This window comes from Dromaius novaehollandiae, chromosome 4, assembly GCF_036370855.1.
Source record: "Dromaius novaehollandiae isolate bDroNov1 chromosome 4, bDroNov1.hap1, whole genome shotgun sequence".
NCBI classification, from domain to species: Eukaryota; Metazoa; Chordata; class Aves; order Casuariiformes; family Dromaiidae; genus Dromaius; species Dromaius novaehollandiae.
In genome coordinates, this window is record NC_088101.1 from 82057545 (window position 1) to 82073365 (window position 15821).

Here is a 15821-nt window from a genome sequence, read left to right on the forward strand (position 1 = left end):
TACTGTGAAATTTCTCCAAAGATCGGGCATTACTGTCGTGATGTCACCAACTGAGATAGTCTTTGCTCCAGGCACACAGGAAAGAGCTAGTACAGTGGAAATGCCTATTTCACAGCTCAGCAGCCAGTCTTGGCTTGAACCAGACTGGAAATGCTGTGCATGCGAATGAGATGGACTGCTGCGCTCTGCGGATGAGAATTTAAACGGCAAGGCGATGCAATTTGAAACAGGATCATAAAATGTGAATGACAATGGCTCTTGTTGGAACAGACAGGCCCTGGCACCAAGATCTATTTCAGCAAGTCAGTGCCATAAAAGTTGAGGAACAGCATGCACTGTTTCAGAAATGTACCCTTCCTGCCTTGCTGTGGACTCCTTCAGAGTCCTCTAGTGCTTTCACGTGTACCTGTGACTACTTGTTTGTTTGGCAAAAGTTGACTACAGCAGGTTCATCAGGCTTGATGCTTTGAGCCTGAGACTTGCTCTTTTGGCCCTCAACCCTATGGGCTCCTCTGGCTTGGGGGCTGCCCAACATGTATAGTCCCAGGGCAGGGAAGAAACTGTGGCAGCTGTGCTGTGCTTTCTAGAGGGACCCTGATTTTCCAGTGGGGCCACGAGGAAGTACAGTGCATTCACTGGGCAACACCTCCACAGCCACATGATAACGTGTGTCCCACTGAGGATGTCTGGTGTCTCACTGTGGTGTATCAGGAAACCCTTCTCCCCACCATCTGGTCTAAAGCAGGATTTTCAGGCATTGATGTTGTTCTTGGATAGAAGGAGGGTCTGAATGTGTAATCCAGAGAGGGGTTATTCTAAGCAGGAGGACAAAGTTATTTTAGATGTAAGGATAAATTTGGCTTCCTTGGGTAGGACTGTACAGCCTGATTAAGGTAGGCCAGCCCTGGAGAAGCTCCCAGCTTGTGTTTATAATACATGTAGTACTTGTGTTCCTGCTCAGCAGCTTCCTGAGGCCTGTCTGGGGCTAGAAGTTCAAGCTACGAACAGCAGAGGCTTAGCAGGAATATGTCCATGCTCTGGTTGATGTGGCTGCTGCAGTTGCAGGGTGTGCAGCAGTGCGTGAGAAGAAAACCATTCCCAGGAATGGCTGTGTGGGAGAGGTTGTTATTTATAGTATTGCCATATGTGGGTGTCTCTTCTTCCACTTCCTCTTCCACTTGAAAAAATGCTCTTTTCTTACCCTCATATCTTCTGGTCTGTAGAAACTAACACCCTGCTATGGGGGTTGCTGTTGACTGCACTAGACTGTTCTTCAGTGGTTTACCTTCTGCAATGTTTCTAGCATTCAATAATCCCAGATGTCCAGTGAAATCTTCCTCCTATCTCCTCCAAATTACTCAATCTAATCCTTGTCAGCCTGTAATCAAGCCAAGCAGCCTTGTGAGACACCAATGTGTTTCGTGGTTGTAGCTTGCTTGCTAGCATTTATGACATTTGGAAAGACAGTGATGAGTAATGCTAGACAAATGGTTAGTGCTTTCTATTTTTTTACGTATGTATATAATTAGGTTTTGCAGCACAAGAGAAAACAGCCCTTGTCCAGCTTGTCACAGTTTTTTTTTTAAACAGAAAGAAATTTCTTTAGCAACTTATTTGAGCCTGACAACTAGTTTCCATGATATTTCTTAGGTGACATTTTTTAAAGAGACTTATAGAATAATTTCACTGCTGTTGCTAGAAATACACAATAGAGCCATGAAATAGAATTGTTGGAATCAAGTGAAAAATACACTAGCTATTTGTATCAGGATGCAGTATCTATTTAATGTGTAGGATATCCTGTCTTCTCTTCCTCCAGTGGTTTTGTCTGTGGGCATTCAGTGCTCTCCTACTGCTCAGGATACTGTTTTGTGTATTGCTCTGCCCATTGGTGTCCTCTTCCAAGGTCAAGGAAAGCCTTTTCACTTCCCCTTGGTGGTCTCTGCAGCAGATCTCTGGTGTCTACTCAGTAGGATTTCTGTCTAAATTTTTCTCCCTTGCTTGCGTTAGACATGGGCTAATGGTTAACACACAGAACTTGGATTTTTTTCTCCAGACCCTGGCACTGTCTCATTATGCAGGTTTTGGCAAACCATGGATGCTTATAAAATGTTCACTCACTTTTGATGACTCAGTTTGAGTGCCTTAATACCTCTTGGGTTTGAATTTTCCACAGAAGCTGTGAGAACCCTGGAGTACACACACCGGAGTAAGTTATACAACCCTTCTGGAAACCCAGCCTAGGTATCCCAGCCTGGACACTCACAATGGAGATGCCCTATAACTGTAATTAGCGCTTTGGGAAATGTCGGTCTTACTCATTAGGCCTCAGTTTATTCCTCATTAACCTAAGGGTAAAAATACCAAGGCTCCTTCTTGGCAATGGGCTTCTGTTTGCAAAACAATGATCCTCAGGTGAAAGTTCAGTGGTGTAAACAAGGAAAAGATGTGTGGCCTTGTTGAAAACCTGACCATCTGATAAGTAGGACATGCCCTTTTACAGGCAAAAGACATTTTGCTAAGAAATACTATCAAAATTCTAGAGAAGTCTCCCACACAAGTACAAGGCATCTGCCCAGCAGCTACACAAAGATAAACAAGCCACTTCAGAGACATGAACAATTTCATTAGTATATATAGTACACACCATTCATGCTTCATTGCAAGCTAACTAAAGTTCCCAGAAAGTCTCCTGATACATAACAGCTAGCTGTACTGTAAAAATCGTGATTGTTTTTGCCTAAACCTAGGGATATTTTCCTGCCACCATTAAATATCTCTTGAATTATACTATATCTCAGGCATAACTATGGCTCTTGGATTATCAGTCAATGTGAAAGGACTGATTGGACAGCATTAGATCTTCCCCTACAGGATAAAATGCCCAAAGTCTGATCAAGGTGTCAGATGAACATTCAACTGTAGCTGATCACAGACATATGGAGTAACATCAGTGTTGCTGAGCTGCAATGGAGAGACAATGAACAATTCAAACACTAAAGCAGAATAACATTCAGGATCTGTCACCATTACTAGTCATATGCAGTGCTATGCCATTTCTGTTTCTGAATATGCTTTTGCAGCTTACAAGCCTCAAATTCTTCTGTAGCTCAAGGGAAAACCATAATTAGACCAGAATTTGGATCCATAACTCCATATGATAATTAACTAGGTTCAGTAAGGGGTTGTAAGTAAGGCTGTTGAGGGGCTGTGAGCAGAGGTTGTGAGAGTGACCACAGGTCCTTCTGGAAAGCACACACCATATGTAACCATGAGAAACCCATGTAACATACAAGAATAAGGATTTAAAACTCATTTTCATGAATAACAAGCTACCTAGGGTGTGCTGCCTTCCTGATGTAAGTGAGACAGCCCGGACTTGTTAGAAGTTCCCCTGCACAACTGCCCTCTTGTTTGCCCTGACCCCTATTACAGCTTCTTACAACTGTCTGCTCCTGTTCTGTGTCAGAGACTACTTTCACATCATCAACACCAAGACTGGGGTACATCCCTTAGATGGGAGACCTCTATCACATTAGAGTTTGGTTTTGATAGTTTTGAAATATCAATTGCTTCCCCTCCTCTCCTAGTGGGATAGATCTAACCATCTAGAACTGCCCCATAAAACCAAAGATGTTGACCACTTCCATAAAAACCTCCTGATGCTTATAAAAAACCTGCTGTGCTGATCTAATTCAAGTTTTGATGGGTGGGTTTTCTTCTCTTTAGTCTTTCTATAATTCCAGAACTATATATCCTTCATCCTGCCTTGAAATAATAGCTGCCTGTGATTAAAAAAAACATCTGATACTATCTCAGGCTCCAGTAATTCCTGTGGATTTCTACTAGGAATGTTTGTGGGATTTCTAGCTCCCTTGAAAACCAGGAGGACCCTGATTATTTTATTTATTTATTTATTTTTTAAACAGCATGACACTGGCTACAGTTCTGCTAGAGCAAGCAAAACCAGGCCCAGGTATCTGCAGGGTTAGAACTGCATCACCAGAAACATTATTGACACCCAAATCTGGATGGCTAGAGGGGAACCAAGCTATTTACTTTAAGAATGTAAATTAGATGCAGTTTAAACAGGAAAAAATAGTCCTATTTCCCATATACAGCCATTGGAGAAAACTAAGACCACTTTTGGAGGCAGAGGGGCAAGTGAAAGCAACTCAGACTTGAATCTGATTTGAATATCTGAAGTAAAAAATAGGAATAACCCCTCACTGTTCATCTTAGGGGTGAACATGTGAAGACTAAATCCTGGTGAAACCCATCTGAAAGAGAAAACAAAAATATATGGAGTCTGATGAATGAAAGTTGAAAGGAAAATTGTCAGACAGAATTCATCAAGTACTAGAAATGCATCAGATACAACAGCATGTAAGGTATTAAAAAAGCACAATCAGGGAGCACAGCGGGTGTCATGTTTCAAAGGAACTTCATTCTTTGAACTGATCAATACTACTGCTTATGGAGAAATCAGGGGAAGCACACCAATGTAACCTGACAGAAAGCACATCTGAGACAGCTGCATCCAATCTGTAGCGCAGCTAGAAAAACAATGGTTAGCGAGTGTCTTTGGTGGCTTCTGTTTGTAATCCCTGTCAATCAACAGCATTATAAAAAAGTTATTTTAGAGTAAAGATGTCTGTTTATGCAGCTTCACACCTGACTAAATCAAGATAGACAGGAAAGCAAATGCTCCTTTCTTCTTCTCTGCCTTTCATGTAGCTTCCCTAGGAATGGTGCTGCATAAGGGGTAGTAGCATCAGGCCAGGCTCCCCTTCACAAGAAAGGAAGAGAAAACAGGGAAATAAATTTGCAACTCTTATGGTCTCATTTACCCAATCCCATCTGATTTACATGCTTTTTTATTATTTGTTATTCTCTATGACTTTGGATCTCCCTGTGCGATGTGGTTACCATATGCCATGGTGGATCCCCATTGCCTGTGCCTTGATGTCTAAAACCCACCAAGGAAAATGTCTTTTTATAGGCTGCTACTTGACAACCTAATCCCCAAAGTCTCTTATGCTCTGGTGTACAAGAGGCCTTGTTGTGAGCGCCGTACAGGTACACAGAACTCTTTGGGAATTATTCCAGGCAGAAACAACGCGCTCTGTGCTTGCCACAGTTGTTCGAGAGGTGCTTCCTCCCCTCAGGGGTTTCACCAATGCTTTCCAGGTTGGTACCAATGGCAAATGAAGCTGCAAAGCATTCCTGGGTATTCCCCATCCCACATCCTCTTAGCTCTAATTTAAGGAGATGTGTTATGTTCTACCTTTGGCAGCACCTCAGCATAGGTATGACTGCAACTGCTGTTCAGGTTTTCTGAGGTCAAGCTGCTTGTGATATGGAAAAGACTCTCTGAAACGTACATTTCTATTCTTGCCAAGATCAGAAAGGCAATTAAATTCTAATCTATTCTATTCCTGCCTCCTCCCTTTCTGGGGAGCATGCCATATAATGTAAAAACAAGCCCCCTAGCAACCCATGTGACCCTTACCTTGCTTTACAATATCCTAGAGATTCCAATAGAGAAATATTAAATTCTGTAGCATTTACGGTGGTTTGTGACATTCCAACAGGTAATCCAGATTACAGATGACATAATGCAAGAGACTGACACAGCACTGGAGCACTTTGTCCAAACCGCTTTCTTATCCTCCTTACTGTCATCTACCTTTTTTGTCAATTTTGGGGATCCGTGCTACTATCAAATGGTTGAAGACCTGCCGGCCTTTATTATTATCCTCTACCCTGTAAAAACTCTATTATTTGAGCCTGAGGGTCTTCCTGAACTACTTGGAGATAAAGAAAGTCACAGTGGTGGCTGAAACGAAGCCGAGACCCGCTCTCCGTGCTGAAACGGGCTCCATGGATCGGCGCTACCATGGACAGTAACCGGCGTCACCACGGAGCCGAGCCAAGTCGGCGCCTTCAACGCTCTGCTACGACCAAAGAGCTGTGCACTTAAATCAGACCTACGGCAATGATCTATTACCTATCGCTTATTGATAGATGCTAGGTTTTTTAACTATTCTTGCACTGTAGATTCAAATGAAATAGAGGAGAAAAAATGTGCATGAGGAAGGTGCTGCCAGCCAGATAAGACAGACGAGCCATTATTTAAAATGCATGTCAAAATTTTTGTTACTTCTGTATTACGTATGTATCTTTTTGCTTCATTTAATTTGTTGATGGTTGTCAGTGCGGGAGAAATAAAAGAAAAAAGCTTTTTCTTAAAGAAAAACTCAGTTCTTAAGTTTGAATTATAACTTCTTACACCACGCTTATCTTTTCTGGTCAGGTGTTCCCCTTTGACATACTGGTACAAATAAATGTTTTGCTGAGTTTTCAAGTTTTAGAAATACTTTCAGTTTAATGTAAACTAACATAAACTAATGCAAATTTAGTTCAGTGCAGATTAAAAGACAATTTAAAGCAATGTTGAAGTATTTTGCATAGAAGTTGCCAAAACTGACTGTGGCGCAGGAGATTATGTGGGCTAAAGCAATGAAATGAATCCAGACCCATCAAATATTCAGATCCACGTGCAGCTTATGTCTCCAAGGAGAAGTTTTACACAAAACACCTTGTCCAGCCTCGCTGGAGGAACCGGGGCTGTGCTGGGACACGACCGGCACCACTTCCCCGTGATTTTTTTCCTCTGTTTTGGTTCATTCGCGGAGCGACAAAGCACCAGAAGCAGCTTTAAGGCAGATCTTGTGCTTTTTAAAGGCAGCCTGCTCTTCTGAAAGAAGACTTCCCCAACCCGCCCGCTCACGGTGACTTGGGCGGTAACACGGGACGGGCCAGCGAGCGGCCGGGCTGCCCGCCCGGATTCGCTGCCGCATTTCCCGCTCCCGGCTTCCCGGCCCCCTCCGAAGCTGAGGGTCAGTTTGAAGGCGATGCCCCCTCACCACACACACGCGCGCGCGCGTTTTGCCGTTAACGGCCGCGCGGCGGGGCCGGGCCGGGCCCTCAGGGCGGGCGGGACGAGGCCGCCCCCGCCCTCGCCCTGCTGCGCCGCTCCGGGCCGGGCCGCGGGCGGGGTAAGGTAAGTGGGGCAGGTAAGTGCCGCCGCCCGCCGCTGCCCCCGGCCCGCGCAGCGCTCCCCCTCCAGCAGCCTTTCCCCGAGCCCCCGCCCGCCCGGGGGCACCGCGACCTTCCTCCCAAAAGACCCCCCCGGGCATGTCACCCGGTCCCCCAGCAGGGCTGTCACGTCCCCCCAGAGACTCCCCCATCTCCCCCCCAGCAGGGCTATCCCGTCACCCTATAGACCCCCCCATCTCCCCCCCAGCAGGGCTATCCCGTCACCCTATAGACCCCCAAGCCCCCAGCCCCCCCCAGCAGGCCTGTCCCATCCCCCCACAGACCCCCAAACCCCCAGCCCCCCCCCCCAGCAGGGCTGTCCTGCCCCCCCATAGACCACCTGTCTCCCCCCAGCACCCCTAGGCAGAGCTCCCCCCCTGCCCCAGCACAGCCATCCCATCCTCCCCATAGACCCCCTGTCCCCCCCCCCCCCCAGCATGCCCAGGCTGAGCTCCATGCACCCCCCAGCTGGGCTATCCCATCCCTCCACAGACCCCCCCCGCACCCCCCCCAGGCAGAGCTCCCCCAGCCCACCAGCAGGGCCATCCCATCCCCCCATCACCCCCCATCCCTCCCCAGGCAGAGCTCACCCCGCCCTGAGCAGGGCTATCCCCGTCCCCCGCGTAGGCAGAGCTCTCCTGCCACCCCCAAAAAAGACCACCCCCAAACAGCCCCCCCCGGCAGCTGAGGGGTGGGAGCTCAGTGCACCCATGGGCGGCGGTGGATCCAGCCCTGAGGGGTGGTTTCTCCCAGGGGAAGGTGATTTGGGCTTTTTGCAGCCCAGCTCGGCCGCCCCCCTCGCATGAGGGGCGCCGCGGAGGCCGGCGGGCAGCCCCGGCTTTGCCGTGCAGGTTTGACTCCAGCTCGAGTTTTAGCGCTGCGATGGTGCCAGTGCCTTTGCCCACGCCTCGGAGAAGCAGTTCCCGGAGCACAGTCTTTGCCCGGGGAGCCCCTGCGAGGGCAGCGCCCGGGGTCCAAACGAGCCTGGGAGAAAACCAGGCTGCTGTGCAAGGTTTTCCCTGTGCGAGCCTCAGCCTCCCAGGGTCTGAGAGACGCCCCGGGAAAGCACATTGCTGTTCAATACGCTTGCCTCTACTACAGGAGAGCACACGCTTCTGCTGGGGATAAGCCTCAAACTGAAAATCTCTGTGCTATTTAATAGCTACAGGTTCGGCGTGCCGTGCTGGGGCAGCAAAAAGCAGCTGCACATACCCAGGCTGAGGAGGAGCTCCGTGGGAAGGGACCTGGGAGGCTGCAGGCTGGCGTGAGTCAGTCGTCTCCTGCTGTTGGGAAAAGCAGCGAGCACCCAGCCGAGTGATGCTGTTGAGATGCTTCAGGCTGATGGGCTGAAATGAATGGTCAGTTTTGGAGGTAAGGACGGGGGTTTGCTTGCGCTGGCTGCCAGACGTGGCGTCTGCTTAGCTGCTGGAGAGGGGGAGGCTGCAGGAGCTGCTCTGTGATGGTCTGGGGTTGGGCAGCGAGGATGGTGTTCAGTACACAGACAATTTGAGGATGAGCCTTGTTATTTGGGAAGTGGCTCTATGTCCAGTGGCATTCCCCCAGCACGCGCTCCTTCTGGGCTGACCTTTCCTGGGCGGCTGGGGCGGACTTCTGCTCAGCGGTGCTGCGGATAGACGGCCCCGCGAATGCATCCTCAGCTTCGCAGCATGCTGCTGCCCTGTCAGCTCGATCGGGACTGCACCGTGGCAGATGGTTTCTGGTTCCTCTCCTTTCAGGACCCCTTTTGCACCCTTTGCAAGAGTGGCTGTGTCCATGTATGCTGTTGACCTCCTCCTCCCTGACAAATCACAGACCTCATTTTCATTAGGCACTGCACAGCCGCAAAATAAAAAACATCTGTGCCCCAAGAAGTGCTACCCTTCACATGGTGAAAGCAGGCAGAAGTCGGTTTGGGGGGAGAGAGGGAAAAAGAGAGAGCGGAGGAAAGTTGCTGCAGAGGCTTGCTTGCTAGCATGGCCTCCTCAAATACATATTTTACTGGTGGAAGCATCCCCGGGGATGTTTCTGCTCCTTTATCACCACACACCAGGCTTGCATAGTAATGCCCTGCTTTCTAACAAACTACAGAGCAGCTGCAGTCTTGGCTCATGGCAGTGGTGAGGATTGAAACGTATTTTGAGGTCCTGGAGTAGGTACAGTTGCATGTGGTGGTATGCAGATTCTTACTTGGTTGGGCAAGCAGCAGAGAAGCTGAGTCTGGCAGCAAATATATTTCCAACTTTCCTAATTAAGGTTTTAAAGTGCAGTCAGCTTTGAGATTGCAGAGGGCTTTTTTTCCCCCTCCTATTGAAAGATATCCATTTAGTGATGAAATTAACCTTTTCCTTGGGATTTGTTTGCTGAATAAATTAGGTCCTACTTTCTGTATGCTAAAGGAAAATGGCTGAAGTAGTGGAGTTGCTCTAGACTTCTGTCAAGCAGAATAAGAAGAGAATGTAGCCCAGGAATTTTTAAAGGGAAGCAAAACCATTATGTCCAAACAAGAAGAATGCAAATCCTAAGACATCTGAGGCTGGCAGGAAACCTGGGGTGATCCCACATTGTGGTGCAGCAGGACATTTATCCCATTCACTTAAGAAGGCTCCTTAGAGGAAGGGTTGAAAGACTGGTATTAGAGAGTCCTCACTGTGCTGTATCAGTGGCATAACAACAATGTCCCCATGGGCTGGTGCAGCTTGTTTGAGTGTTTAATAGCTCCAACACTTGTTTCATGAGTGAAAGTACATCCCTTGGAGGGACGGAGATTTTAAGATTGTATCATCCCCTGGTTTCCTGTATTAATTAATAATTCTCCAGGTGTCCTCTATTGAGGATCCTTGAAAAGGAGCCAGGAGCAGCAGGACCCTGCTGCCTGAACCTTGAATCCAAAACTGAAGTTTCACGCAAGAAGAGATTCTTCTTTTTGCTGAATATTTGTTGTCGGAGAACTCACTTAGGATGTCAGAGGAGGATGGAGTCTCCTTTCCCCCACTTCTGTCTGTCCTGGTGCCATATCCAAAAAATATGATACTATGATACAGGACAGTGTTTCTCTGATGTTTTGTGAGTATGGACACTTTAGTCACCTCTGTCTGTGTATTACTGTGTCACACGCCTGGATGTATTCTACATTAAGCAACTTGCTGTTAGTTTTCACTTGAGAAGATCTAACCCAGGCTATATGGGCAATTACTCATAGAGAGTTTGGAAAGATGAACTCTGATAGCTGTGTCCTACCTGTACTTAGAATTTATGGCTGCAGTGTCCGTAGATCAGTGCCAGAGCAGTGGTGTGTTCAATGATCTACTTTAATTGTATCTATACTAACATTCATACATACTGTACAACCATTTGAGCACAGTCATTGTTTGCAGGAGGAGGATGTGAGTTTTAAACTCTTTTGGTTTTGTAATACATCTACAAAACTCCAGACAGTCCGATTCTACATTCTCATCTATAATTATTCAAGGCCACAGGCCAATATCAAGGGGGGAAAAAAAGAAATTGAGTAAACTTGATTGCCATCAGTGTCTCGGGATCCTGTCTTAATGCTGCATGCTCCTGGGAGGACATAGGGCTGGCTGGGTTGTGTTTGTCTATTTAAACTGGTTAGGGATCAACTTAAGGTTGATATCAGAGGACTGTTTTTAGACCCCCAGGTGCTATGGAGGTTTGAGGATGCTAGCATCTCCTGTCAGGTGTGGGAGATGGCAAACGACCAAATGAGCTGGAAGATGGAGATGATCGCCATGTAATGGACTTTCAGAGGAGTGGATTTGGTAACCTAGGTGGCTGGTGCAGCCACGAGTTGTCACCTGGGCTCTGACTAGGTCCTGCTGCTTTGTTGGCTCAGTCACTGCACTGTCTGTGCGGACCATGTAGTGAGGAGAACAGGTTGAACAATTTTTCTGCTAGAAAATGTGGTTGCATTGAAATCAGATGTTTTTCAGGAGCTCATTTATTTTGATGACATCTGCAGTGGGAGTGTTAGATTAAATGCGTTAAATTCTCTCAGTTTGTGTCAAGAAAACTGGAGACAGATTTCTTTTTTTTCCCTAATGGATATTTTTCTCTTGTGTTATCAAAACATGAAATGTTGTCCAGGAACGTTTTCATTAGGATTGATTTACCTGAAAAGCCATGCCCTTTACCTACTCAGGGGCCTGCCACAGAGCTTGATGTCCAACAAATCTGCTTGTTCTTAGACCTGGAGGGGCAGGAGAGCTTCAGTTCCCAATCAGCAAACCCCAGCTCAGGTGAGGAGGGGACAGAGGAGGATTTTTCCTAATTTTTCTGGAGAGTTTTTGATACTTCCAGATTTTTTTTTAACTTGAAAGAAATGAAAACACTAGATCCAGCAAAGGTAGAAGGCATGGGAAGGAGCTGAGGACATTGAAGAATAAGTGAGTAAGTGACATGTAATAGGCAGATAAATATATCCTGGGGAAAAGTTAATATTGCTTTTATAAAAGGCAACCTGGCCTCACAAACTTACAAGAAGTTTTTGAAAAAGTCAGCAAATATGTGGGTGAGAGAGATCTAGCTGGTGTAGTCTGCTTGGACTTCTGGAAGGTTTTCAATATGGTCCCTCATGCAGGGCTTTTAAGAAAACTTGATAGTCCTGAGTTGAGAATCCTGAGTTCCTTGCATGGATAAATAATTAGCTAAAAGATAAAATGAAAGGGAGAAGTGGATGGTGAGTCATCATGTAGGAGAGAGAGATCAGCAATGCTTCCTGCAGGGATTGGTGCTGGGACATGTGGTGTTCAATACATTTCGAACAAACTGGAAAAATTGGTAAAGAATGAAGTGGTGGTATTTGCAGACGTTACAAGGTTTAATCAGGGTACTGAAGACAAAACCTAACTTAAAGAATTGCAGGAAAGCCTTTATGAGACTCAGTGACTGATCATTAAAGTGGAAGAATAAATTTTTGATATGATGAACTTTGGGGAAGGAGAAAGAGAGGGAACCATCCTAGTTTCATATCTAAAACAGTGGGCTCTGAGCTGACCATTATCACTCAGAAAGATCTTTGCATTAAGATAGGTAGTTCCATGCAAAGGTCAGCTCAGTGCTAAGGGCCAATCAAAAAAAAGCAAACCACATTAGGAATTATTATGAAAGGAATCAAGGACAAAACATAGAGCATCATTATGCCATTATAGAAGTCCACAGTGCATTTACATCTTGAAAACTGTTTGCAATTTTGGTCCATCCAGAGGCTCAGAAGAGCAGCAGAGATGGCCAAGGGCCTTCAGTCGCATCTGTACGAAGAGGAATGAGTGTCTAGGCTAAGAGATGAGGAGGGGGCTGGAGAAGAGACCCTCAGCGGCGTTGAGGGGGTGGATGGGGACTGATCATTTGCTCTCCCTTCCAGTACGGGGACTAGAGGCCATCCCGTGAAACTAGCTGGTGGCAGGCTCAAAACAAAAAGAGGTGCTTCTTTGCACAGCGTGTAGCTGAGCTGTGGAAATCCTTGCTACAGGATGCTGTGGATGCTAAAAGATAAAAGTGGGCTAAAGGAGAGGCAAGGCAAGTTCTGACACAGAAGTCCTTTGGGGGTTCTTTAACACATAGAAAACATCTTTAGAGAAAGTACCTGGATCACAAACTGTTGGAAGGCAAAACATACACTGGGGAAATTTTGCTATGTGCTTGCCTTGCTCTTACAATCCTTCCAAGGCAATGTTTTTTGCCACTGTGAGATAAGGTATACTGGACTGCGTGGATATTTATCCTGACTCATTCTTACATTGCACTCGGTAGTGATGCACTGGGGATGTGGGAAGGACGTGAAGGTACTGTGGGAGCAGAGTCAAGTCATAGGGAAAGTGGAGTTGTTGAAATGTGATAGTCTGATGTTTCAAAATCACTTTTATAATTTTCCATGTGAGTTTTGACTTTTTGTTCCCGTTGGCCACACTAATGTATTTTGAAATGCTGGAATTTCTTGCAGGGTGTCAGTCCAACCTTTTGACTAGCTGCAAGTCACAGGTACCTGCCTAAAAAAGTAACAGGACAATCCTGGCCAAAGCATGTACTGAATTATGGTTTACAAATACAGCTAGCCTGGGCAAGCAGTCTGACCCAGTCTGTGGATGATAAAGATGATAATGCAAATATATTTTATGACTATGATGACATGCTGCTGTTAAATGGGATTTAGCAGAGCTTCTTTGATTTTGGATTTAATTTACTTGTCTTCTGTGCTCTCAGTGCTTTTCTTTTTTTTTTTTTTCTGTATCATGCTTCACCTAATGATCTACTTTTCATTCACAGGAGAGCTTTTAATTGTCATGAAGAATTTCAGCCAGTGCTGCACACTTATGGTCTCACCCTCAGGACTGCAGATACTTCTAACAGACTGATAATGGTACAGTGATGGCACAGACACAGCAGGGTGTGTGTGTGGTTTTTTTCTTTTCCTTGAAGTGAATGTAGCATAAAGACGGTTTCCATCTGTCCTTTCATAGGTTTTAAATTCATTTGTGTTAAAGGCATCAATTTTTTTTCTTTCTTTCTTCTTCTCTCTTTCAGATTTTAACAGTGGGAAGATGCTGAGGGATGAAAATGCATCTTGGCTTTCTAATTTCTCCTCTGCTGCTTCGCCCTTCGTGAAAGGAGGTGGAAACTGGGCAGGGATTGGCCTCCAGGAGGTGGTCATCGGACTGATACTAAGCCTTATTGACTTGATCACGCTCCTGGGAAACACGGTAGTCTTCATCTGCCCTGTGGTGGAAAAGAGGCTGCGCACTGTCACCTACATGTTTATCATGTCTTTAGCCACGGCAGACTTCCTTGTAGCGTGTCTCGTCATGCCGTTCAGGTAAGAAGTGCTTGTAAGGTAAGAGCTGCCTGCAGCCTGTGTGCGCAGTATCATTTCTTCTAGCTCAGCAGCCGCTGAGAGCGGGGGAGTCTAGCGGTTCGCGTGTTATGCTTAGGGCTGAGCTCCTACGAGCTTAGCTTTGTGTCTGTGGGTCAGTGAATATGTATGCTTTTGTGCCTCAGTTTCCCCACCCAAGCCTGTTGATTAGGTTCCCTTTATAATGAATAGAGAGAAAGAGACTTCCTGGGGGCCTTTTCCCCTGATGGCTACAGAGGGGCCCTGGCAGCTCATCTAAACTAGGTATCCAGCTTTTCAGTTGGCTACAGTGTGATGAGTCCCGTTTTCCAGGTCCAGCCTGGTTGCTAAATGTTTTTGCGTGCTCTGTTTGGGGAATGCAAGATGATGACTGTCATTAGTGTCAGTATTAAGCATAATGGCTACGCTGATTCTGCTAACATTTCAAAGGTAGGAGAAATCAGACTATATTGTTCCCTCATCTTTGATAGAATGACTATCAAAACAAGTGGAGTTAGATTCTGCGCCTTTGATTTTATACTGCTTTAACCTTATCTCTTATTTTCTGGTGGTGGGAGGGAGGAATAAGAAAGACCCTTACTAGCCAAAGAAAATGAGTGATTTCAGATTCCTGAACTTGAAAGGTTATTGCAGAGTTATTTTTGCTCATAGTTTTGTTGCAACACAGAACTTTATTATTCCTTCCAGTTCAGTGAAAATACCAGTGGAGTTTGTGGGAAAGGTTGGTGAACTTGTAAAATAAATCTTTTACCTAAACAGAGCAGAAAAGTTGCAGTCTGCAATGGGGTAGCAAATGTCATTCATTTCATTTGGAGGAATGGTTTTGTCTGTATTATCAATTTGCGATGCTGTCAGATAACTGTCAGAGTTGACATGGGCACAGAAGCCATCTCCTCTCTCTCTGATTTTGTAAAAGTGAGGATTTTATTTTAGTGTAAGTAGGGTGAGTTATTAAGGAGGTAATAAATAAGTAGGGTATTTTTAATGAAGGAAGAGGCATTTCTGGAGGGCAGTTCACCCTGCCTGAGGTCAGTATCTAAGGGAGCTTCACTGCTTGGGTAAAATTAAGTAAAACAAACCCAGAGACGCTAGGCAGTAGGCTCTGGCTGTCTTGTGCTGCAAAATGGCCATAAGTTTGTTTAAAGTGAGTGAGTGACTGCACTGTGTTTAGCATTCTTAGAGCAACGTAAAGAAGCCAAAGCCTGTTTTCACGTGTTGTGCCTCAATTCTCATAGGGCTGCCTACGCTTCTGAATTTGGCACTGAAAGATATTTTCCCAACAAAAAATTATAAACTGAGTTGTAAATTTTGATTGTCAGGTGAAAAAATATTTAATGATGCCTTTTAAACAGTATTACTTCCAATTTCAATTCTAAGCGCTCTGAATATTTAAATTTAGTTTTAGTTAAGTTTAGTTTAGTTTAGTTAATTTTTCTGAAGTCATCCATCTGTATTTACCTGTCCCTTCCCTTCACCTGGTGCTGCAAATACCTGCTCTGGGGGCCTAGATTCCAGCTTAGTTGTGTGATGATCTAACCTGCTCCCATCCTATTAAATGCACTGGGAATTCAGGTAGTGACTTAGCCAGGAGATGGAGCAGAAGATTTGTATTACTGACAGTGAGATTTTTTGCTATATGTAGAAGAAAGATGGGATTGTTGAAGGGCCTATTTGCAAGCCATGAGTGGAAAGAATCTCCAGGTTGGTTGATCTGGGCCCTGTAGCCTGAGGATTGGCAATCTTTCTTTCTTGAGGGTTTCTCATTCCAGTCTTCCAGTCAGCCAGGTGTCTTTAAAATCTGAAATTTGAAATTTGAAAATCTGGGAGAGAATGGCATCACCTGCTCCCTCACTTC

General features: G+C 45.6%; 1 protein-coding gene and 1 long non-coding RNA gene across 3 annotated transcripts in view; one reads left to right on the forward strand and one right to left on the reverse strand.

The window, feature by feature from the left end:
* Positions 1-8011: 8011 nt before the first annotated feature.
* Positions 8012-8348, reverse strand: LOC112990753 (uncharacterized). The gene is made up of 2 exons (XR_003261145.1): positions 8314-8348; positions 8012-8085 (listed from the first exon to the last, which is right to left on the reverse strand). It is a non-coding gene; the product is annotated as an uncharacterized LOC112990753 (long non-coding RNA).
* Positions 8349-8351: 3 nt separating this feature from the next.
* Positions 8352-15821, forward strand: part of LOC112990752 (octopamine receptor-like) — a 34109-nt gene continuing 26639 nt past the window's right edge. Inside the window, exons 1-3 of one of the 2 annotated variants that reach the window (XM_026112687.2) lie at positions 8352-8472; positions 13384-13504; positions 13642-13930. In XM_026112687.2, the coding sequence (XP_025968472.2) occupies positions 13486-13504; positions 13642-13930 (308 nt within the window). In that variant the 5' untranslated portion in view covers positions 8352-8472; positions 13384-13485. The remainder of the gene's footprint in view (positions 8473-13383; positions 13505-13641; positions 13931-15821) is intronic. The other variant, XM_026112691.2, reaches the window with a different exon arrangement.